At 39.8% G+C, this 24,575-nt stretch overlaps 1 protein-coding gene across 1 annotated transcript in view; it reads right to left on the reverse strand.

Annotated features, from left to right (window-relative positions):
* DISC1 (DISC1 scaffold protein) overlaps positions 1 to 24,575 on the reverse strand; it is a 208,812-nt gene that overhangs the window by 136,832 nt on the left and 47,405 nt on the right. The window contains 3 exon segments of the mRNA XM_069800752.1: positions 3,248 to 3,483; positions 7,589 to 7,718; positions 11,059 to 11,209. Of these exon segments, the coding sequence (XP_069656853.1) occupies positions 3,248 to 3,483; positions 7,589 to 7,718; positions 11,059 to 11,209 (517 nt within the window).

The following is a 24,575-nucleotide window of genomic DNA, read 5'->3' on the forward strand; positions in this document are numbered from 1 at the left end:
TTTATTTCTCACACAGATAGCCCTAACTTTAGAAGACTTTTTTCTCTGCAATGATTCATAAAATAAAATGTACATTTCCAGAAAAATCTCTTTCACATTACATATCCCAAGACTTTGGAATTTAAAACTAATATGCTGAACTGGCTTCATCAAGTATTTTAACCTGTTACCTGATATACAATTGCCTTTCACAAGAAGTACTGATTTAGGATAAGCCAATGCAAGTTGCAGTGATGGAAGTTCTGGCTAAATACGAGATGAAAAAAAGAGTTCACAGCAAGGGTGGTGAAATGTAGGATGCCTAGCAAGGCTGCAAAATCTCCATCCCTGGAGACAGGCAAAACTCGGACAGATGGGGCCCTGAGCGACCTGATGTCACTTGGAAATTGTGGCCCTGCTTTGAGCAGGAATTTGAGAAGATGACCTCCTAAATTATTCTGTAATTGTATGACAATGTGGAGGATGCCCATAGGCACACAGGAAGTATATCCACACCAGATACCTCACTATTTGCTTGCTGCTTTTTCATCTTACAGAAAGACAGAACAGAACACAACTGGATGCAGACATAAGATCACTGTACCTGAGGTATGATGGATGGCACAGCTTTAAAAGGAAGACACCCATCACTGTGTTCGGTTAAACAGTGAGCTTAACTCTCACTGTTAGATAACTGCAACCATTGCAGGAGCATTTTCTTTCCCTCAGCCCTTCTGGATATATAGCCTGCCCTGAAAGCAAGAAGCAGCAGAGAACCCATGCTGTAAATGTACCTGCTGACCATCATGCAAGCGCAGCTCTGGGATGCTTTCAGCTACCTAAAGTAGCAAGTGGTTTGGGGGGAAGAGATTCAAGAATCAAAGGCAATGATGAGGCCACATGATAAAGTCAAGTGGTTGAGTCACACAGCTGGACTGGAGATTTCTGTCTGTGCTCCCAAGACAGCTTGTGCATTTTTCAATAGAGCAGCAGGCACAGCATACACAACACTTGGGCAGATTTTGAATTGGATGTACTAGACCAAGAAGCCACATCACGTAGAAAAAACACCTACAAGACATTTTTAGTTCAGAGAGCACCACCATCTCCTGCAGAGAGGACAGAAGCTGCTGAATAGACAGTGAGTGGTACCTTCCTTCTTTGAAAGACTGCACCAGCCAGGTTGTGACGCATTCCTACCAGCTCATTTTGCTTTTAAGTTGGGAAGAGGAGGAGGGGGGAAAAAAAAAAAAAACTAGCACTTCATTGATGGACAGTTGCCAACTCCCTCAACAGCTATGACCACCAGGTTTGTGTCTCACCTCAGCTGAATGCTATAACCATTAATCCTCTCCACTTTCACCCTCCCAGAGTCAGGTCTCCTCTTGCTTGTTAGTCTTCTGGCCTTTTGCCAGATTTCTGCTTTTGCATTCCTGGCTACATTAAGGCTCAGCTTAAGAACTGTGATGGATCACACTCCCTGCCAGGACACTGAAATCCTTAGCAGGTAAGAGCTTGCTCTGAGGCTGCAGGTTCAGATCCAGTCAGGCTGCAGAGGACCTAAATGCAGAGCTTCCACATTCTGAACCAAGGATCCTAAGCTTCCACATGACCATGCCATAGGTGGGCATCTACATCATTGCCATTAGTTCTGGTCAGCAAAGGCTTTGCAGTTTGACAAGAGCACCCAACTGTAACCTGATATAGGAGATTTAAACCATTCCTGATGGCCGTCACAGATGCCTGCCTAAGCATGCTTACTTGCACAGCCCAAACCAGCATTTATCTGTTCCCACTTGCAATAGGGGAACTTCAGCTATGGTAAAGAGAGCAGAAGCACCTGATCATTGGCCCTGGTGACACAAAGTTGATCAACAAACAAAAATAAACCAGAAAAGTTCCATTCAAGGCATCTTTTAAAAATGAACAGAAAGGAAAGAAATTAATTCTAAATCTTCATTAAAGTTCTGAACCCACTTCAAATAATGAACGCCTGTTTTCCCTGACATGACTGTGTTATTCATGGTGCTAGTGAGCAAAGAACTCAGAGCAAGTTCCTCCTGAACCAGTACTGTTTTAACTCATCTTTAAATAATTTCCCAAAGAGTTAAGTGCAACTCAAATGTCACATCAGCAATGTGAGAGAAAAAAAAAAATCTAAATATTCTTTCGTAAGCAAATCCAAAACTAAGAGAAAACTCAAATCAAAGCACAGGTTCTCAGACAGACTGCTTGAGACCTTTTATTCCTCAGTCTCAGAAACACAGGTATAAGATACCATTAAAACAAACTAAACTTAATTCAAGATACTATTTCCCATAACCTAATTTAAAATTTTAAACAAACCTCAAAAGAGAAGAATATGTCTTCTACAAAATGTTCTGCTGACTTAAAAAAAAAATCTGTATAAATTAGCACACATGAGCAGCAATTTCTCATGAATGTTAATATAACCAAACTAAATCCAATAAACATGAAGGGAGAAAAAAAATTTGCAAGCAACATAGTTATTGCTTATCTGGAAGAAATGCAAGTTAGGATAAACAGGAATTTTATTTTGTCCTGGTGACACAGCAACAGCAATACTTTCAAAGTTCCATCACCAACGTCCCATTGACTGCCAGTACAGTTTAGGCCCTCAGCGCTTCTATTGCTTTTTTAAATAAAGATAAGGTTATTTCCAAAATGTTACCAAGAGTAGCTACTTTTCCATTTAAAGGAATCATAAGCTGCGCATTTAACTGTAGGTGTCCCAAAAGTCTTCATGCTGCATCCCTTCCCCCACTACCTTAAGTCCACTATCTGAGCCTCACACTCATCACATCAGAATTTATTATGACTGGAAGTTCACTGAAGCAAGAAGCATCTCAAATATTTATTTGGATGGTGCCTAGTACACACTTTCAGGCTGTGAGAAATATGTTGTAATTACTGCATTAGCAAGCTGGGGAAAAAATTCCACCAGTTAACAAGAAACAGTTTAAAGTGATGACTGGTATTAACAGTTGATAAATACATGTGCTTTCTGTAGGTGGCACTTTACCATAAAAAATATTGAGTGCAAGGCGTTCAAATAACTACAAAGTCTTCCTTCTTGAGGAAGTATATTAATATTAGACCTTCATCTGTTCTTAGAAAATTTTGAAGTGTCTGAATCCAGCTAATTAGCTGGCACAATTATGAAGAAAACAACTGACAGCCAATTCAACAGTACATTGGGGAAGATACAAGACTCTACATCACTGACAACATATTGAAATTTAAATACCTCTTTATTGTCCCTGGAAGATCCAGACTGAATGGAATTTGATAGGAGGATGCTAAAGTGTCATCCACAGCCTTGCTTATTTCCTCTAGTTCTTTCAAAGAAATGCAGCTAAGCAAAGCAGTCAGTTCACAGTCCTGTGACTGAATAAGCCTATCTTGTTCTTCAATTTCTCTTCTTAGCTGTTGATCTTTTGCTTCTAATATGGCCAGTCTTGCTCGGAGGTCTTCAATTTCTTTCTGCATAGAACAGAAACCTGAATTTACTATGAATCCTGTTAAAGAAACCCCTCTACCCCTAGAAAAATGCAGTACAAGCCTCAGAAGCAGCATGAATTAAGGTTGTCCAATTTAGCACATTAAATGAGAAGACAGTTCTTTTGTTGACACACAAAAATTCTTAGGTCTGTTGTATTTAGAAACTCTAGTGCTTACACAGTCTGAAGCTTCCCACCTCCATTTCAACACCAAATTTCAGGTTCCTCTTCCAACACCAACCATCAGTCACCTTTTACCTTCAAAATACATGGGTACTTCCCAAGTTAAAAACTTCCCCAAAAAACCCAAAATCTCAGTTCAACCATGACAACAGAATCTTGCTACAGACTGGCACCTAAAGTCATGAGTCATCTATCTGGCCGCCTGCAGAATATCCCTGCAATGGTTCCTCTGGGCTTCCAATCCAACATCAAGCACAGAATGCAAGTGGTGAATCACTGGCTGTCTGGCCAGTCCTTTTGATTATTAATATTTAATTTTAATTAAAAGCACAAAATCCCTCCCTCAACTGAAAATGACCAGAGCTTCAACCTCAGTTGAACTCATCTTGCCAGAAGTTCAAACCCTGTGCATTATGATACTGATGTTTCTTGCAAGAGTACGTTCTAATTTTTCCTTGAAAACCCAACAGATACTTGCACCCAAGGAAGGAGCACTTCATGAAGGAGTCTGGGTTGCTGAGTTAAGAGTTATTTAATATATGACCCTTGGCTCATTTGTCCCAGAAATTGAAAAGTGAGTAAAAAAAAACAAATAAAACAAACAAAAAAAACAACAAAAACAAACCAACCACCTCCCCCCCCCCCCCAAAAAACCCCAAAAAAACCCAAAAAAACCCACCACCACCACCACCCCCAAAATCAAATGAAAACTACTTGCTATCAAAGTAGTTGAATGCCATACTGGAGAATTTGGATTCTATTCCTACATTTCTTACAGTCTCTGTGAAGCTTTGCAAGCCATTTAAACTATTATCTCCACACTGAGCCACAGACTGAATGTTCACCATTTTCCATACAACAAGAGGGGTCTCTGAAGTGCTATCTATAGACTCTCAACAGAAATCAAGGCTCACAATTCCATCCTCTGACCATATTCAGTCCAGCTACAAAGAAAAATGGAAAAAAAAAAACAAAAAAAAAAACAAAAAAACAAAACACTCCCTCCCCCCACCCCCCAAAGCCAGCAAACCAAACAAAAACCAAAACAAAACCACCACACCAAACCAGCAACTCTTTTTCAGGTAAATAACTAGGCATTACAAAACTGATGTTAGAAACGACCATACAGCTTTTTATGGCAATTCACTTCTTCATTCTCTGTCTGTAAAATCGCAATAAAAATAACTCTTCACCAAAGCGATATAACGGAGATGAAATTAAGTGGGTTTGGATCACTCAGATGCCATGTTGATTAATGCTGTAAAAAGAGCCCATTCACAAATTAATAAATCTGAATCTAAAAGAGGATTTGAGTGGCATACAGTAAAAAGGTTCTGGGACTGAATACTGAGTAATGAAGATAAAATGGTATTCTGAGTACCTAAACAAGCACTTTCCATCTTCAGCTATCTTTCAGGACAAAAAAGGCATGCTCATATAATTAAAGACATTCATAAAACATACATACTATGCACAGATAACTGACTTTGGCATTTCTTTGCTTTTTGAGTGCTTCACTTTGAAACCTGAACATTCTTTTAATGTTTACATGTAATTTAAGTGTTTAGTTCACTAATACTCATTTTGTCAACAACATAGTTTCAGGTTTGCTGCACTGCAACAAGCTCCCCGAGTATCACTTAAAACAAGAAGAAACAGTCCTTGCATGTTAAAAGGTTGACTGGTTCGAAAAAATTCAACTTATATCAGTGTTGCACACTAGATTCATCAATTATTTTCCTCCTTTTTTGGTTTTAGGTTTAGCGACAAGAGAACAGAATGGCCCATGTTTCAACCCACAGGCATTTGTCAAGGACAGAAAGGTCAGCAGGCCAAAAACATCAGTTTTGTTTCTTTCAATCTCAAATTAGGCTTTTAGTGCATACAAAGGACAATTCTGTCTCTGTGTTACTGGTTTGGGAATACTGCCAAAATCTTAATAGGCCCTACTTAATACAAAGACCTTCATATTCTGTGAAAACGTAGTAATTGCAATCACTGCAATAAGCAACCTACATGGGAACAGAAAGGGAGATGAACAGAATTTCGTTTTACAAACACACTTTTAGTACTGAAATGTTTTTACAACATAAATAGATACCAGAAGCACACAATCTGCATTCACAGAGAGAAAGCTGTTCTGCTCGGGAATAGTTCACAGGCATTCTTGGGAGAAAGGCAATTTTAGCCAGTAAACTGGAAATTTCCCGCGTTCTTTTCCAGAAATGCCAAGAAGCCTTTAATATGCTCTTGGTCAGCCTCCAGGGACAGATAAAAAGGACTTGAAGTCTCAGCATGGAGCAGCAGATGATATTCAGCTCACTAAACATAAGCTGGAGTTTTACTTTGTGGATTTGAGTTTGAACTGAGATTTCTAACGCAACAGCTAATCAGTACTGACTGTAAACCTCCAGCTTCAGTTATGGGCTGGTGTTCTCCATGAAGTACAGACTGCAGTAGAAACATTAAAACATAAATTTTAGATACTGTCACAGGCTCTCAAAACCCTGAAGACAAACGCAGAACCAACAGGAGAGAGGGTAGAAGGAAAAGGAAAGTAAAGTAGGGCTGAGGAAAAAAAACAACCAAACAAAAAAAACCACCTGATTTGAGATGAGGTGAGATTTTGGGCAGGAGCAATCCTTAAGGGATGCTGGGAGCCACCAAACATCACACATCAGCATTCTCCAGAACCTCAAATTCACAATAATTTTGAGTAAATTGTTATAAATAGCATGCCTGTACAACAGTGTGGCTCATTTGTCCCTAGTATAACTACATACAAATAAAGATTCACCTGGAGCAAGTATAAAAACATTAGCTGGCATGGAGTCTTAAGTACAGCAGTTTTCAGCTGAATATCTTGAGGTGGCTGGCTGGATGTCTAGATTATCAAAAATAGTTTTCTGGACACTGATAATGTTGAACTACACTATGTCTCCTCTTATATGTTGATGAAATAAATCTAAACAATACATAGGTGATTACTAGATGAAGAAATGTCTTTTCTATCCTAAGTATGGTTTTGCAATGGCCATCTAAGATGCTTTTCTCTTTCTTTCTGGGTTTTATTTAAATATTTGTGTGTACACAAACACACAGATGATTAAACTATCAGATCCAAAGGAAGAAAAGTATCAAAAATAATGAGATTCCAAGACAAGACCACAAAAAAAAAAAAAAAAAACAAAACAAACAAAAAAAACCCCTAGACCTACTAGCTAAGATGTCACATTGCCAAGTGTGATCACCAAGGTGTAGAAGGAGGTGGAGCAAAGACTTGTACTAGACAGTAAACTTAGATTTTTGAAGGACAGTGAAAAGAAAGAGCTAAATTTTGTTTAAAAGGCTTGCAGATTTAAAATTGCACAGAAGCCATCTTAAAAACATTCCATTTGCCAAATTACCACGTTGTGACATCACGAGTCAGTGTAAAGTTACTGTTGGCAAATGCTGACTGCTCCATGATGATTCCTTCACCCTTATGAAATGCATCAATCATCTTTCAGGAACAAAAGCTGGTAAATCATGTATTTATAGTCAGTTCTAACCATAAGCAGATGAAAACTTTTTGTCTTCAAATAAAAATTTCTGAAGATCAGTGAAATATTAAAATGGCAAATTAGAACATAAAGAGCACACTTAAAAAGATAATGAGGAAAGTTAAAGCACGCACACAAGCCACAGCGCCTTCCAATTCTGCTTCTCCATAATGAGATTAACACAACTCCTGTGGCTGCCATCTCCAATCATCACTTAGATTATCAACTGGACTACAGCCAAAGCTCTAATTGCTGCACAGAAGCAAAGTCACTATTACAATAAATTTATTTAATTGTGTGACAGCTCACAAGCTTTTCCCCATGCAGCACTGGTTCTTATAGACAACTTTGCAGTCCTGTTACCTGTAACCATTTCTTTTCTTGAAAAAGTTGGTTTCGTTTTGTGGCCAAAACCTGCATCCTCTCCTGATAAGTGGATCTCAAAAGCTTATGTTCATTTTCATGCCACAACTGGGTTTCTTCACGTCTAACCCTTTGAAAAAAAAAAAATGACAAAAGCTAAAAATTAGCATTATTGCTGAGTATTGACCTCTCAAAGATTAAATAGATCAGAATGCTATGCGTTACCTTCAGAGTCATAACACTCCATCACCAGAATGATTACATCTTAAACGGATACAGTTAGAGAACAAGAGATTTTTCCTTGGCATATCTTCCTTTATTATCTCAAACATTTACACTGTTTTTACAACACGCTGAAGAAGGAAAAAGGAAAACTTGTATAGCTTCAGGCTTCCCCCAGCTTTTTCATATTTCAGAAATGTATCCATCACTGCCTTGAAAGAGACAAAACTAAGGCATGTAATTTCTATCAATACAGAGAAAAATCTCTCCGAGACAGAAGTTTAGAAACTTGCCAAAGCCATTTTTGCAGCTTCTGTCAGCTTTTGGAGACTACATTAGAGATCATCTGGAGTGTTTGCTCCACGATGCCAAATTTTACTTCTCTTGCACAGCGAGTTCTTTCAAAATTGCAGTCAGTGGGATTCCTCACAGTGGTCAGTACGACCCTCGGCTGTAAATCTTTGCATGACTAGACCCCAATGTAATCAGTGCATTACGTTAAGCATCAACTCTATAATCAGCCTCTCAAAACACATCTGCAAACCTATTTTGTCTTGCATGTTCCTGCATAAGGGCACGCGCACTTGCAAGGCCAATTGCATTTCTGCGTCCACCTCTAGAGACAAGTGCGTGCATTTCCACATGAAAGGTACAGATACGTTTCAGTATCTTGTTTAAAAAAATACTGTCTCAAACGAAGAACGTTTTTGAAGCATCGTTTCCCGTCATAATCCTGCAAAGCAAATACATCCATGCCACATACAAAACATGCATCACAAGTCTGTTTTAAGCATGATTAATCACGCAATTATGATCTCCATGCACGGCTGTTTAACAAGTGTGTAGAACAAGAGGTTCCTGTCTCTTCTGCAGAGCCATCAGAAGACACATGCTTTACTACCTCTCTATGGGCTGCAGAATGTACTGAAAAAGCAAAATAAAACCCTGGCACTAAAAAACCCCGCATTGATACTTACACAAAATAGGCATAATGACAGTATAACTGTATTTCTGTAATAACAAAAGAGATCAGAGACACCCATATTATAAGGTGTTAGGCCACCACTGTGTATGTGCCCTATCATCATCACAGATTGCTGTGGCTACAGCCGACCACACCTCCCAGCAGCTCTGAAGCCGCCTTCTTTTAGTAAGAGCTGCATCTTTCCAAGAGCTGTATGCAATAGAAATTTCTGAGTGGATGGTCAAAATTTAGGAAACATTCCACAATGAACACAGGTTATTCCCAGAACCTCCTTGGAAATCCCATGTACATCTGCCTACTTGGTACTGAGGAAACAGAAAGAAGATCTCTCTGATCTCACCAAACCTGGGTGATTGCACAAACATGGTATTGTTCCCAAGCTAAACATAACCAAACCTGGCTCCTACCACCTGCCCCCAATATCCTATGTCAACACTGAATGCATTCAACATAAAAACTCATCTCATAATTTAATCAAGTAAAACAAAAACGGGGTATGAATTTCAGTCTCATGTATTAAACAAATAACCTGCCATACACACATTTAATTTAAAAAGTTCTTTATTTGCAAAAAGATGAGACTGGCTTAACTACAGTAAAACTGCAATGATCTGGTCTTCTGGGGCTAGTCTGATAATCTGTTTAATTTTCTAGGTGAAAAAAGAAATCTTGGGTATGTTCGTTTTGTTCTGATTAAAAAGGAAAATAAAAGTGAAGCCTACAAATTTTCCTTGGAGAAGTGGTCATGTTTTCCACCCTGTTCTATCTAAAACTACTGTTGGAACAGAAAAAAATTTAAAACACCCCTATTAAAGACAAAGGGTACACTTGCTGCATCAACAAGAGAGTTGGACCACAGACAAAGCAGTATGAAAGGCTACAAGAATCAAGCGAGAAGAAGAAAGGGTGTCACAACAACAGTCAAACTCAAGCTCAAAGAAAGCATTGTGCACAAGACAGAAAAGTGAAGAGGATATTCATCTGACCCTGAAGAGTGGCACTGCTCTCAGACCTGTGCAAAGAGAAGAGTTACAAATATAATCATGCAAAGAACAGGAACACTTTCATAAGTGTATATATTATATAAAAATGATATATATTTTATGTAAAAAAATATATTATATATACATTATATAGGAAAAAAATAAGCAGACTATGTATTTCAAGGATGCTTTAGTGACTCAATTTCTATAACACCAAAGACAACACCACCTCTGAAGCCAAAATCATTATTACAAATTAATGCATAGAGCAAACATCTCTTAATGATAAAATACAGAATGTTGTGTCCTAATCTTTAAGGAACAGTAAAACAGCTTCTTAGGGCCTCAGAAGGTAGGAGGAAACAGGTCTGAGGGAGCGCAGTTTGTTTTAAACCTGCCTCATTACTAAATACTATGAACAGAGGCTAAAAATACCCTTAATAGTTTCAAATTTCACAGTAAAATCCTATTATCTGTACCAATTTTCTCTAGTTTTCATGTATATCAAAAATTATATTCAAACATATTGACTAGCACACTGCAGCCTTTATATGTACAAGCTCCCAGAAAACGAAAGGTTTTTCCTCCTTTCATTTGTGCTACTGCATTTGAGAACAGCTTCCAATACCTATGAAGAATCCTCTTCTAACAACAGTAACCAGCAGCATAGCTGAAGAAAGACCTAGAAACAGAGACAACTTTTTCCTCCTAAGCTAACTACCTCCCTTGGGTCATCCAACGCATCTTGCATTCCCCCAATCTTTGAAGTTGTTATCCCTTCAAGAGAAGGCTGAGAATTTATTTTTGTGACTTTGTACAGTGCTGAGCACATTACTGCCACCTAACAAGTGATGCATAAAAGGAAGCTCCCAAAGATCTATTCATACCAAAAAAGAATCTGTTTTTACTTTACATTTAAATGTCCTTTCATTGCCTATAAAGGAGCATCAGAATTAACTCTGCGGGGAACCGCTGCTCAAGCTGCCTTGCTGTTGTATGCTCAAGCTGCTGTGTCAAGGATTCGATCCCATTCCCTCTCAACATCAGTGAGAAAAGTTCCATTTAATTCACCAGTTCATCATGATCAATGTTTTTCAGGGCAATTCTGAGAGTTGTAGAAAGAAAAAAAAGGGGGGCAGGGGTGGATTTTCATAAAGAAGCTCCAGACTGATATGTTAGAAGGTCGTTAAAACTCTTTAATAAAAAGTTATTCATAAATTTTATTCCACATTTTGAGAAAAACAGAAGCATCGTTTTACATAAAGAATCAACAAACTTACCGATGATCAGCAGCCCAGCGCAATGCTGCTTGAACTTGCATAATAAATCTATCCAAAAAACTGCTAACTGAAGGATGCCTTGAAGGAAGCTGAAATTTTAAAGATTTTTTCTCTTTCTCCAGTTCTTCCAGTTTCCGTCTAAATTTATCAGCTAGAAATTAAATTTAAAAAAAAAAAAAAAGTTACTTAACAGTGATAAAGAGGTTCCATTTTACCTGAAGAAGAAAAAAGGTCAATCAACAAGAAGTAAAATCCACCTCACAAATGGTTCTTCTCCTTTTGATAAAATACATCGGTCTGTTTTGCACAAGGATTAATTACTACAACTACGATGGAAAACATGAGATAACCAGGACGCTAAGCTACTTTCTTCTAAAACAAGAACAAAACTGCAGGCTTCCCAGCGCTTTCACAGAGTTTTAATTTGGTAAGGCTCCAAAGAATTGGTTCAAAGTTATCAGTGCTCTTTTCCTACAGCAACAGCTCTGAATTAGATTCTAAGAAAACTCCTACTCTTCACTGCTCCAATTTTAAAACAACCTTAGATGGCAGTTACACATTTAAAATCTGACCTCTTAAAAAATTGCATTTATTAGGTCAAGATGTGAAGAATCACATATGATATATCAGCAATATATTTCAGCAGAAAATGCACATGCAATTATAGCAATTAAACAATTATCACATTCTGGGCTCTCCTGAATTATGCTTACTTTATCATCCAACAGAAAGTTTTACTTTCAACTTTAAATAAAAATAACAGTGGTCCTTAAGAGATTGCTTTGTCTCTACCATAACTCTATAAATTTATTAGACTAAACACTTCTCTGTATAAGTTAGTTCTTATTTGTTTTCTGTCCCTGTGTGAAAAACAAAGGAACATAGTTCCAATTACAAATTATTATTTCTGGTACGTGTATTTTGTACAGTGCCAGTATACTAGCAAAATCACGTACATGACAGATAACAAGCCAGAACAGCTTTGATTAGTCAGATCAGAGGGTTTTGAGCTAGGCCACAAATGGAAAACCTTTACAGTTCAGTACTTTCCTCATGACCTCACTGCCTACAATTTTGTGTGATTAGTGTTCCTTCCCTTCTAACATTTTCAATGCACGTTACTATCAGAGTAACATCCATCTGTGCATGCTTTTTACTGCTTATTCTCTTTCTTTATCCTCCAAGGGGTTTTAAGAAGAGGGGTTGTTTACATCTGCTGGTTTAGTGAAATGATCCATTTTTACAATAATCTATCATTAGTATTGATCTCCCTTCTGTGCCGATGGGGTGGAACGAAGACACATAATGTACTAATGAGACTAGATCTCCCTGGGCCAGCAGACTGTTCTGGGGTAAACTCATGGTGTTGCTATTATTAGGGTGCAAAACGCTGCCAGAAAGCTCCAGCTGAAATGACCACCACCCAAGTTACCACAGGGTCCAGGCCTTGCCCCCAACAACCACGTGCACATGTGTGCATACTCTTCCTGCAAAGCAGAAACACCTTTTCAGCAGTGGAGGTGAACCACATCTGTGGTGTGTTCCTCAGGGACCACAGCTGAACAGGTTTGTCCTATCCCTATCACCACAAGGAAATTAGAATTTGGGCCCAGATGAGACTCCCCAGCCCATACTTTGACCAGAAAAACGGATCGGCATTTGCATGTCGCATGGAATTTCAAACACAGCCATCAAAAATATCACTGTTACAAACAGAAAAGCAAGGGTTGGATTGCGACCAATGACCGCTGAACACCAAAACATGTGGAAACACCTCCTTTTACTCAAACCGTTCACCTTCGGGCTTCCTGTGTTACCTGAGCAGGAGTTGTGGCAACCCTCTACAGCCATTTTAACGATGTTGTCCTTGTTCTTTGACATCATTATGCTCACACTGTGTTTGTGTGTCCAGTTGTTTCATTGTTCTACTCCTACCCATCCTGGCCCTAGAAACAGGCTATTTTGGGAAGGAAAACAGATGAGGGCATCCACATGCCAATTCATTCTCTCTCTCTATTAATTCTTGGCTGCATCCTGCTTTATATATTCCAGCCTACACAGTATTCAATTAGTTTCTACTAACAGACGTTTCTAAATAATTTGTTCCACTGGCATTTTATAAGTACTGTTGCTGGCTATATCTCTGCTTGTTATCTCTCAGCACTAAATGATTTTTTATCCTTTCAGCATTGCAGTTAGGGGTTACATCTCAAGAGACTCCAACACCACCGAGCTAAACCCTGCATCACTCAGCTTTTAGGCTCCTCTCCTGGAAAGGAGACCCCGTGGTTTGACCTGGCTGATGTCTTCAGTGCATGGAGAGACTAAGGAACTTCAGTGCCAGCTACAGAGCAGGGAACCGCACAAACAAGGCTCATCTCAGTCCGGCTTTCAGCACTGCAGCTCAAGAGAGATCTGGACCGAGCAGAAGTAATGGGAATGATCAGAAGTCTAGCACATAGGACATGTGAAAAAGAGGGCAATAAGCAGGGTTCCTCAATCTAGTGGAGATAAAGACTGAAAGGAGTAGCTTCCAGTACCATTACATACCAGGCAGCTGCAAAGAAAGCAGTAATACAATGCTATTCACCTCTCCTCAAAACTCGAGTCCTCAGTAACAAACCTGAGCTGCAGTAAAGGACATGAGGAAAGACATTAGATATAGTAAAGCACTAAAACAATCTGCTTGGGACAGGCAGGAAATCTCCACCAGTGTTGGTTTTCAGGTCAGACAAACATCTCTCAGGAATACCTCTGGCATAGTTTTTAAGGTCAAGGCCAGCAAGATCAAATGTGTTCTCCTGAGATCACTTCCCACCATATTTTCTAGGATTTTTCAGCCAAGCAGCAGACACAGAAGGCCTTTGCTATTTGTAAGCCATCAGACTCAAGGACACCACTGTCTTTTACCCTCATTTTAGTCTTTTAAACATGTTATTCCAACACAGAAAAGACCTTCACAGAATCCCAGAGCTCACCAACGGACTGACACCAAAAGAAACCACACACACTCAGATACCTACATCACACACAAGGGCTTAATACTTCGTTGCTCTGTCTGATACTTCACCTCAAAATAAGTCATTTAACACACAGCTTACATGAAAAAGCAAACCCCCTGTTTGATGAAGTTCTGAAATGAAGGAACTTTCATGCATTCAACACATACTGTTTCACAGACAAGCACTTGGAATGGAATGAGGCTTAATTCTCTTTACCAGCCTTTTATCTTACTGTATTCTGATGCTAGCTTGCTGCCTTGCAGCAGTCCTACGGATACCCTAGATGAAGCTTCTACTTCAGTGCAAACAGCAAAAGTTAACCCTTAAATTACCCTCCCTCCCAATCTGCTACTCCCTAGTGCACTTCAGACATCCCACTCAATTTATAGCCAACCCAGAGTAAAGGCCTGGAAGATGCTAGCTGCTGTTCTCAATTAAACAGAACACAGTCAGAGAAGCACATTGTCTCCAAAGATTGTATTTTGTAATAGCTTTGAGCAAACAAAGCAATTTCCATATTTTTAATTGACCATATGAGAACATCTGACTACCTCTCTACTTTTTACATATTCTGATATTGGTTTTATTCCCTTGAGCACAAGGTTCACTTTATCAGAACTATTTATCATCATTTAAAAAACATTTAAGAAAATCATCACAGTAAGGGTAGAACCTTATTTGCTACATACTGCATATATTTATGTTTATTTCTATCTGTTCTTTGCCGATAGGTCGGAAGATGATTAATCATGCTATTCTACAAATTGCTGGACATTATGAAAGTGTTTCTTCAGCTAGTTCAACTAGAGAAGGCTAGTCAATTCTGCCCCACAGTCCTGTAAACAAGCCCCTCCCCTCTTTCCCTCACTTCCCCCAAAAATCTGAAGGACCTAAACCATGATTTGTGTACGGTTTACAGGCGTAAATCACACACTGCAGCCCTAAAATCTTCTTCTTACCTACTTCCAGAGCCAGATAACCTCCCCAGCATTTACTTTCTTAAAAACTTAAAGCTTCCAAGATGACTGAAGTGGTTTTGAATACTCAGCATCAAAGACATTGTTACCTATTTTGTAAGAACTAAAGAAGTCCCAGGTTCAGATCCAAAGACCCCTCTAGCAGCCTGTCTCCAACCATGCACAGCAGCAGGTCTTTATAGAGAAGAAACTAAGAACCAGGGTGCAAAGTGTCCCTTTACCTTGATACTGTTCCTGAACCTCTAATGTCTGTCAGCGGAAAGACTTCCTGAGCAAGACAATACTCCTCTAGATCACTTCACTGCTTGAGGGGAAAAGGAGGGGGAAAAAAAAAAAAAGAAAAAAAATCTACATCTATCCACCAGAAACTTCTCTTTTCTCAGGCTATCTATGGTTTTGGTCTCCAAAATATACTATAACAGAGAATTTCAAAATGGAATTATGAATTATTTAAACACGTACCCCATTTGGTAATTTTAAACCTGAAGTCTGACGATCTTACTAGGCATTTCATTTCTTTTTCTTTTTTTTTTTTACTGTAAATAAAACATTCCTTCTTTTCCTTCCCTGCACATTAATAACTTAGGCATCGTCATGTTAAAACTGCACTGCTCATTTTCCAGGAACAAGAGACTTATATTAGCTAAAGCAATGCTACAAAGGCGAGAAAGCGAGAAGTCTAATACAGAGCTTGAATACGTGACTGAAATGCAGCTGGAGAACAGACTAGTAAGCAAGGTGTCTATGGCCCAATTACTAGCATTAGCCTCCTGCAAAATTACTTGCAGACCAATTAATATCCAAATATGACACATAAAGACACATACTGTCATAAGAACTGAAGGCATTACAAGCTACTGGAGTATGCACGTGCTCTTAAGTTAAGGATAAAATAATTAACCATTTAACAGTACCAAAAAGATACACAGTGGAAGACATTCAATTCCTTGCAAGTCCTAACACACTGGATACGCATGAAAGGGAGCTTCAGATTACATTTGGATAGTTGAGCAGCTAGCCCTTACCATGTGCTGTCTGGTCACTGGTACAGAGCAAACCCTCTTCTACCTTCTATTCAGCCCTGCATATGGAAACCAGCAAAATAAGCCCAGTGCAGAGTCAAACTGTACACCCGGGCAAGGCTGGCTGCAAGAAGGCATGGAGCTGGGACAGACACTGGAAGAGCCCGCAGAAGCGACAGGAGCAGCAGCTGTACCCCAGAGCTACACCCACCCTACTGACTATGTGGACTAAAAGGAGCACATCTGCAGAGCAAAACAGTTCAGTACTAAGGCCCCAACATCAGCAGTTCAGAGGTTCTTTCTTCAGACTAGGTTTAGTGTAGTCTCATGGATCAAAGGCCAGTTAGTAGTTGGAAGCCCTCAGGCACATCTTCAGACTTTGTTCCACCTGAAAGAAGACCAGTCCATGCACTCCAAGACTGCTCTACAATGCAAAACGAAGCATTGTAAATGGGACAATTGGGAGATTCCCTTCAAAGGCTCACACACCTATGCTGAACTAAAACGCTACTTGGGCCAGGGTCCTTGGAATACTTCCAGCAGTCAGTGGAAAAAGTAGCTCCTGGAAAGACCAGTAAGCAGAGGCTAAAGCTTTCCAGACAAGGCTATAACCCCCTGGGTACCACAGCCAAACGTTTCTGTTCAGTTCATAGAAGACTAGAGCATAATGGCTGCTAGAGCAAAACACAAATGAAATTACACTGCTTACCCACCACTTCATTTTTTCCATTCCAACCAAAAAGGCAACTTTGTGAAATTCGGCACTCCAGCTGTGCTTCTGAACTATCAAGACTACCTTGAGGAACAGCTGAGCAAACCAAACTCCTGGCTGTTGAACACACCCTTTGGAGCTGGAAGCAACTGCTACAGAATTCACCCCAAAGCAGGAGGGCCAAAATCTGTAGAGTGCTACAACTCCATAATTCTTTGTTTTGTGTGTATTCCTCAGTTATTTGACACTCTTAGTCCAGGTGAAAAAACTCTTCTAATTCCTGCTTTACCCTACTGAGGTGCTAGATTGACATTTGCCTCCAATTCTGCTGCTATTTACAGTTAAAAGACTAGTAACCTGAAGAGTACAAGAGAATAGGTTTCCTGCATTCCCAGCCAGACTCATGGCATCAGAGCAGCCAACATGCACAGCAACAACCTGATGTCACATTTGACGCCACAAGCTTCCCCTGCTGCAGGCAAAATCAGCTGTCTCCCATCTCTCCACTCCTTTTTCCTTCCCAGCAACGAGACACTAGTATATAAAAATCAGGTGGGGGAGGAAAGGGAAGGAAACCTGGTACTTGAAATAGTCCCTGCGAGAAAAGCAATGGAGAACAGCATCTGAAGGATTTCTTACAAGGACTGCTCAAGCAGGCTCTCTGCCTCCCAGCAACCTCTGCATTTCCCCCCATTAGTCCATAACAGTTACAAGCCAGGAAATTGCTGCCTCCTTAAAACATACATAACACATCAGAGTTTAATGTACTGAATGTCAGTGTTGCAGCAGAGTTGGGAAGTCTGAAAGCTTTAAAAAATACAAGAACAGACACATTTCAGCTGTTATTATAAAAAGAAGCTTGACACATTAGCAGATATTGATTTCCCCTCTCTAATTCATATTGAATTTAAGAGCATTCATTTAGGCTTTGAACAAAATGCTAAATTCTCAGAAGTTTCACAGTTGGTTCCCCCAAAGCTCAACACCAAGTTTCCCACTTACAGTTTACATCTTAACACTGAAAAGTCTATGCTGTATATAGAACTTCTTCCCAGAAAGGTGCTAGTGCAAGCCTAGTGTAGGCTTTCAGCATAAATTTTGACCAGTGCCCTTATTTCACAGAATGTCCATAGCAGCAACACCGCTCACAGATTGTGACTCAGATCTGTAACGTGTTCTCTGTCTCTTAGTACTAACAGTTAAATGGAGCAGTGACTTACGGGCACAAGCCGTAGGACTCAGTGGGGTTTGTGAGGATGTAGGTACAGTTACTTCTAACGTCAGCAGGAAGATGAGCAAGAAGCCACAAAGCCAGAAAGGTTCTTCCAGCACGACTCTGGGAAAGAAGGGGGAGAGCCTAGCGGGAAATGTCAGAGTCCTGACTTGGGTGATTAATCTCTGAAGTTACTTGGCCAGTGTTAGAAAAATTTTGCTTGTCCATGCTTCTTTCTCGTTATCACCTGAAACAACATAGGCTGAACTATCCTTACAGCTGTTCTTTCCGAGCTGAGTTTAAGGCACAACAGGACTATCTGGATAAATCTACGTCACAATTTCCTGTAACATGACTATCCTGCAAGCAAAGTAGTTATTATTTGCCACTATCATCTCACAGAGGAGCTTCCAATGGAGGCCAGAACCCAATTGTTTTAGGCTCCGACAACAGGGAAAAAAAAATCCTACTCCAATGAATTTCCAATCAACAAAACAAATGACAGCCAAAAAGACAAATGGAGAGGACAAAGCATCAGACGCACAGTATGGGTGAAAATGATGCACGATACTTGCAGTGTATCAGAAGCCGTTTAATCACCACTGCCTTCATCTGATACTTCCAAAAAACACTAAGTTTTTATAGTATTTTGAACAGCAACATTTTTAATAAAAGCTTTGTAAATATTTCACATTGCAGCATAAACTAGCCACTTCCATAATTTTCTAAATGCTGGAGTAATTACATTTGTTAAAGTGCCTGACACTCATAACAGTTGCTGAAATAGTGGATGGTTTTCTGTTTGTGACATCCCCTTATTCATCCTTGTAACTGAACTGAAACAAAGGTACAATTCTATACAGTGTCTATCCCAAATAGTCCTTATCTTCAGATTTGCTGCATTTGTAAATTCTTTCAAACAGCACAAGAGTTTTAATGCATAGGCATTTTTGGAGACATCGTTTCTGTTTTAGTCAAGTCACAATACAAAATAAACTGTGCCCCGTTGACTGTTTTCTTTTCATATTCTTTTGTAAACGTCAAGTTTCCAATGAAACCACTGAGAGAGCTTCATTTCCAATATGACTTTACAGTAAAAATAATTTACAATAACATCGAAAGATACATTAAAGGAAAAAACAAGCTGATTACTGGTGCACTTTATATATCAACGTTATTTTGTAAGCAGTGCTGACAGTACTGTCACTACATATGAAGTTGTACAGAAATAAAGAAAAACACATACCACTGATTCCAGGCTGAATCTGCATTTTTTAAAAAGTAAGGCTATGCAGCACAATGGCACAGATCCCTATTCTGAATTAAATTCTACTCTTAAAAAGATCCCTCAAGACAAGGAAGCTAGCAGAAATCAATGCAAAGCTCCTCAGCTTGCAATACAGCTCCTTCTTTTATTGGAGATGGTAAAGGAAGAGCTTTGGTAAAGGTTTCCAATCAGCACAGTTCACATACATGAACAACTGTCAGCTATATATTAATGTTGAATGAGGACAATTCAATCCCAGTTCACTATGTCCCTTTCCTTGCTCCAGGAATCTCTAAGCCAACATCTGCCTTTCTTCACTGCCTCTGAATAAATGCCACAGGTTGATTAGAAGACAGGCCAGTCAATTAACAGTGAAACAACGCCATACTCTACAACTAATTGCATTATATTGTGAGAAACCAGTCATTTTTATAAAGCAAGTTCTAAATACTCTAACAAGAAATTTAAGTCTGATGGACTATATCTGGGCTTTTATATCAAGGATTTTATGACTAGAGACACAGTCAGATTATGTTGAGATTTTTTTTTGTACCAGGCTTTATTTAAGCACATATTGTGAATCTAAAGTGTTTTGTTCCAGCTGTCAAAGAAAAGGCTCCTTTGTTATTGCCTAACCTGAATATATTGAGAATATCATCCTAAAGCACACCATTTTTTGTTGTTGTGATAGAAGTCCCAACTAGTATAGACAATATAAGAAATGCTGCACAAAGGTGGTTCTTCATACTTTTAAAAGCCATGCTGTAAAAATGCACAGCAAAGCAGCACGAAGCCTAGGCTAAGAAACACCAATGAGTAGGTGTGGAGTTGCTTTAAGTTGAAGTTTGAAAGACAATAGCACATATTTTAAAATATGGCGTATATTAAATTATGCAATGTTCCCCAAGGACTATAATACATGAAGAAATCAGCTTGCAGTCCTCCTTAAGCCACCAGCTAAAGATCATCACCACCAAAATGCAATTAGACAATATTATCTTCCTTCTGTGGCAAGGCACACTGATGAAAAGGTATCAAATATTCTTTCTTACAGAATGGATATTATACATAGAGAACTATAAAGAGAGTACAAATATGTGCACATAACCCCAAACCGATTGCTCTGAAAACTGCACTGGGGAACTCTACAAGGAAACTTGAAGCTTTGCTCTAGAAACAAAAGGTGAGAAAGATGATAAAGGAAGTCTTTGTGGTAGCTGAACTGCAAACAGTACATCCATTCATTATGGATGAGTACCTGAATGCCAGAATTATGCTTTTGGTTAAAGAAAACCTTTTTTCTTCCTGCATTCCCTCTCCTGACTTCCCACAATAGTGCTCAATGTTTTCTTGTATTCCAGGTCTCCACTCTCACATTTAGTAGCCTACATAATCTCAAATATATACATCTAATTTGCTCTTTCACTGTTCCTTCTTTATCCCTCTTCAAGAGTTAAAACTTAACCCTTGAATTAATCCAATACCTTTCCCAAGCACTCTGGATCAGTAGATGCAAAACCAAAAACAGTTTAAAAACTACTAAAGATGCTAGCTTAGTTCAGCCTAGCCATGTTTCCAATTTCCACCATCCACCACTATTCTAGCACCCAGAAGTTACGTTGTTCTACTTCATCCAGAAAAGGCCATATTCTAAGAAAGCAAGCAATAAGAGAGAACCGTTTACAACATTTGTAATTCGTTCTTAGACTATTTTGCCTGCCATAAGTCAAAAATCAATTCACAAATTTTAAAATTTCATAGAATCATAGAATGGTTTTGGTTGGAAGGGACCTTTAAAGGTCATCTAGTCCAACCCCCCCTGCAATGAGCAGGGACGTCTTCAACTAGATCAGGTTGCTCAGAGCCTCATCCAGCCTGAGCTTGAATGTTTCCAGGGATGGGGCATCCACCACCTCCCTAGGCAACCTGTGTCAGTATTTCACCTCACTCATCATAAAAAATTTCTTCCTTATATCTGTCAGACCCAATAATTTCCACCAGCTCAAGGAATCTGAATTCAATGGCAAAGGAAATTGCTTAAACACAGAATAGTTGCTGACTGTTAATATCTGGTGACTTATTTCCTGCCCTTCCCTTTGAACTTGGCTCACGAATCAATTCCCTCTCCTCAGCAACTCACAGACACCTTCACACCCCAGTTTCCCCCCACTCTGTTTCTCTGCCCCTTCATCCTCTTCCCTTCCTACACCCTCCAGCTCAGCTAGCATCTGCTTCTTCAGTCTCCTTTCTTTCCTGAAAGTGATTTGGGTTCCTGCATTTCTGCTGGACTTCAAATTACACTGCCAGATTTACATGGAGGCCTCCACCAAAACTCCTTTCTCCCCCACCATACTCCAGACTATGAACAAAGGTTAGAATAAAGTTAACTTTTGGTGGGGCACAGAGATACAAAAACAGACAAAATAAAGCTTTTTAACTATTTAACCTACACATGCTGTTTATTTGGCTTACATATACAAACACTGAGCTCTTGCCTGTTTCTTAACTACCATCTTCAACATTGCTTTCCCAAGACTGCTTTTGGTACCAAAGCATACACAGGGTAAACAGAAAACAATTTAAATAATTTTGGGCAGTCACAACTGTAGTTGGATCCTGCAACGGGGGGGGGGGAGACTATCAAATGAAAAAGCTGTAAACCCTTCCCCCCCCCCCCCGAAACTACATCTCAAGCATACTTTGTCCAATTGACCCCCAATTTCAAAACATTCAATATTTCATGACATTCCCAAAATGGCACCAAATTCTGTAAATAATTCAGAAAGTTTGCAGGGTTCAGAGCACCGTGCAAAGTAAAACTCTCTCTACAGAAACGGGCTGTCACACTGAGCTAGAACAAAGCTGCACCTCACTGCAATAACCTCAGAGGAGGCACTTCCCCTGCTATCATGTCATACTTCATGTCAGCAGCTTCGCAGCAGTGTAACGTATTACATTGCAAGTCACCACCTTCTGCTAAAGCACTGCCTTGAAACAAAGGCTACTCCTGCTCCCTACGCACATGTTACAGCCCTTGCACTACCTACTTACTGCCATGAACTGTTCCACTGCATGAAAATGAGAAGACCTTCCCTTAACTGGCACAGAAAGCCAAGGAAGACAAACTACCCCAAGCAGTCTTTACCTTTAAGTATTTTCTAAGTCTTCCAAAACAGATTCTTAGCCATTACATTGCTGAGCAGTTATGTTTTCACAATGTCCTACAAACACAGTGTTCTAAGAGTATCTCAAAATTCTGTTCCCCCCACCCATCCATCAGCATTTGTACAGAATTTCTTGTGGAATCAACAGCTTAAGAGTATTATAGGAAGAAAAACAACAGTGAAGAGTTGTTTGATTTCCCTATAGGGAGCTCACAAAACAATCTATCAGTCTGCTCTGCGTTGGAAAGACTGAAACGAACACATGAAAGGAATTAACATACAATACTTCACCAACATAGGTATATTTTTATTGCTGATTCCCATAAGGCTCTCAAATCACTGAATGCTAACCAAAACATCACAGGACCTGTAAATTTTAAGCATAATGTTAGGAGAAAAAAAAACCACAATAGGAGTAGTTACAGGCATAATCAAGACAACCCATCTAGAAACAGTAACTTTTCTTAGTCCACACTTTCTTTTTATGCATCTACACAAACCTACATTTTCAGGCAAAAAAAGCAGTAGGAATATACAGTATGGTTTCATGGAAAGGGTTCTGCCCATGGCTGTGCCAGGTGGCTTCAAGTCAAGCTCTGCCCAGTGTCTCATGAGCACCAATTCTACAGGGCTGCATAACACAATCTTAAATGAATAACCCCATTTCTTTCAGCTTCTAGGTCCTCTGTCTGTAAAAATGTAGATAGTAACAATTGCTCTATAGGGGCCTCATTAGGCTTAATTAACACCTGTGTGAGATCTTCAGATAAAAGGATTGTTGTAATTACACAACCTGAACTGCTGCTTGCATAAGAAACCTTGTATTATCCCTTTCATAATTTGACCTTTTCTTAAAAGTTAGTGCCCTTTTGTTCTTTTACAGGACTCTGTTCCCTATAAAAGATTATTACCACCTGGAGTCACCTTTTCATTTTCTAATTTCAAAAGCAGATAAAGCCCAGCCCCACTTTCCTATTTGAACAAAAGGGATCCTGGAGTTTTGGTGGTTTTTTTTTTTAAATCATTTTTCCCCTACCTTCTTCCCTTACACACACACATACACACTTTATTTTTTTTCATGTTTATGATATTCTTTTGATCCTGCCTCTGCAGCTATCCCCACTGTCCCAGCACAGAGCTTCTGGACGTGCTTCAGGCTTAAGAATTACCTCCGGAGCGCACAAGGCAGCAGACAGGGCTGCACACGGGAGGATGCTGACAAAGATCGGTGGGGAGAAGACGACCAAAAGGCTCTTTAGACAAATCCCATAACCCTTTAACTCCACTTGGGTCCCCATTCAGCGAAGCAGTTACAAATGAGACGACATCCCACTGAGCACCAAGCACAGTCAGAGACCCAGCCGGATTGCATTCACACAGGAACAGCAGAGCCCAGCCAACGACAGCCACTGCAAAGCAGCTTGACCACCTCCAGCTTGCAAATCCACAGAAGAGCCTCTCGCATGTCTAACCTGAGTGGAGCACAGCAGTGCCAAGGCACCTTCGCTGGTCTCCATGCTTCACACTACTAGACTTTAAAATTTTACATACAGGCTCACTGCATTGCTCCAGCCTGAGCCCATGAAGTTTCACTGCCTCCAGCAGCCTCTCCACCTGCTCATCAGAGCTCCTCAGGCTGGAAATTAAAGCTGCCAGACCAGTATCTGTGCTGACTGAGAGCCAGGTGAGAATGGGAGCCAGGAGGGAAGGGGCAAGAGGAGCAGAGTGGGACCTTGATGGGACTTGGCCTGCAAAGGCAAGGGCAGGAACACCGACTAGGATCCAAGCTTGGGGAGAGAGGTTTGGCTATTGCCACGCTCTCCAGAAGGGGTTCAGAAAAGCTGGTGCTCCAGAAAGGATGAGGGATTTACCATTTTAGTATAAACCCACATACAAAAGACAGGACGTCTTTCAAGTACGATCCTGTTGTAGGCCCCAGAATTGCAGCTCACCAGACACGGGTTCTGCTTCCAGCCCTGCATCTGAGCTTTCTACACATCTGCAAGCATGTAAAATAAACACATTAAAGCCTACTATCTTCTGTAGCATGTGTTAGCTACAAATGAAAACACTGCAAGAAATAAGTTTATTAGCATACAGCTTCACAATAACTAATCTCTACCTTCTTCATGAGTTACAATTAAATAGTATTGCTACAGC

Source organism: Haliaeetus albicilla, chromosome 13 (assembly GCF_947461875.1).
Source record: "Haliaeetus albicilla chromosome 13, bHalAlb1.1, whole genome shotgun sequence".
Lineage (NCBI taxonomy): Eukaryota > Metazoa > Chordata > Aves > Accipitriformes > Accipitridae > Haliaeetus > Haliaeetus albicilla.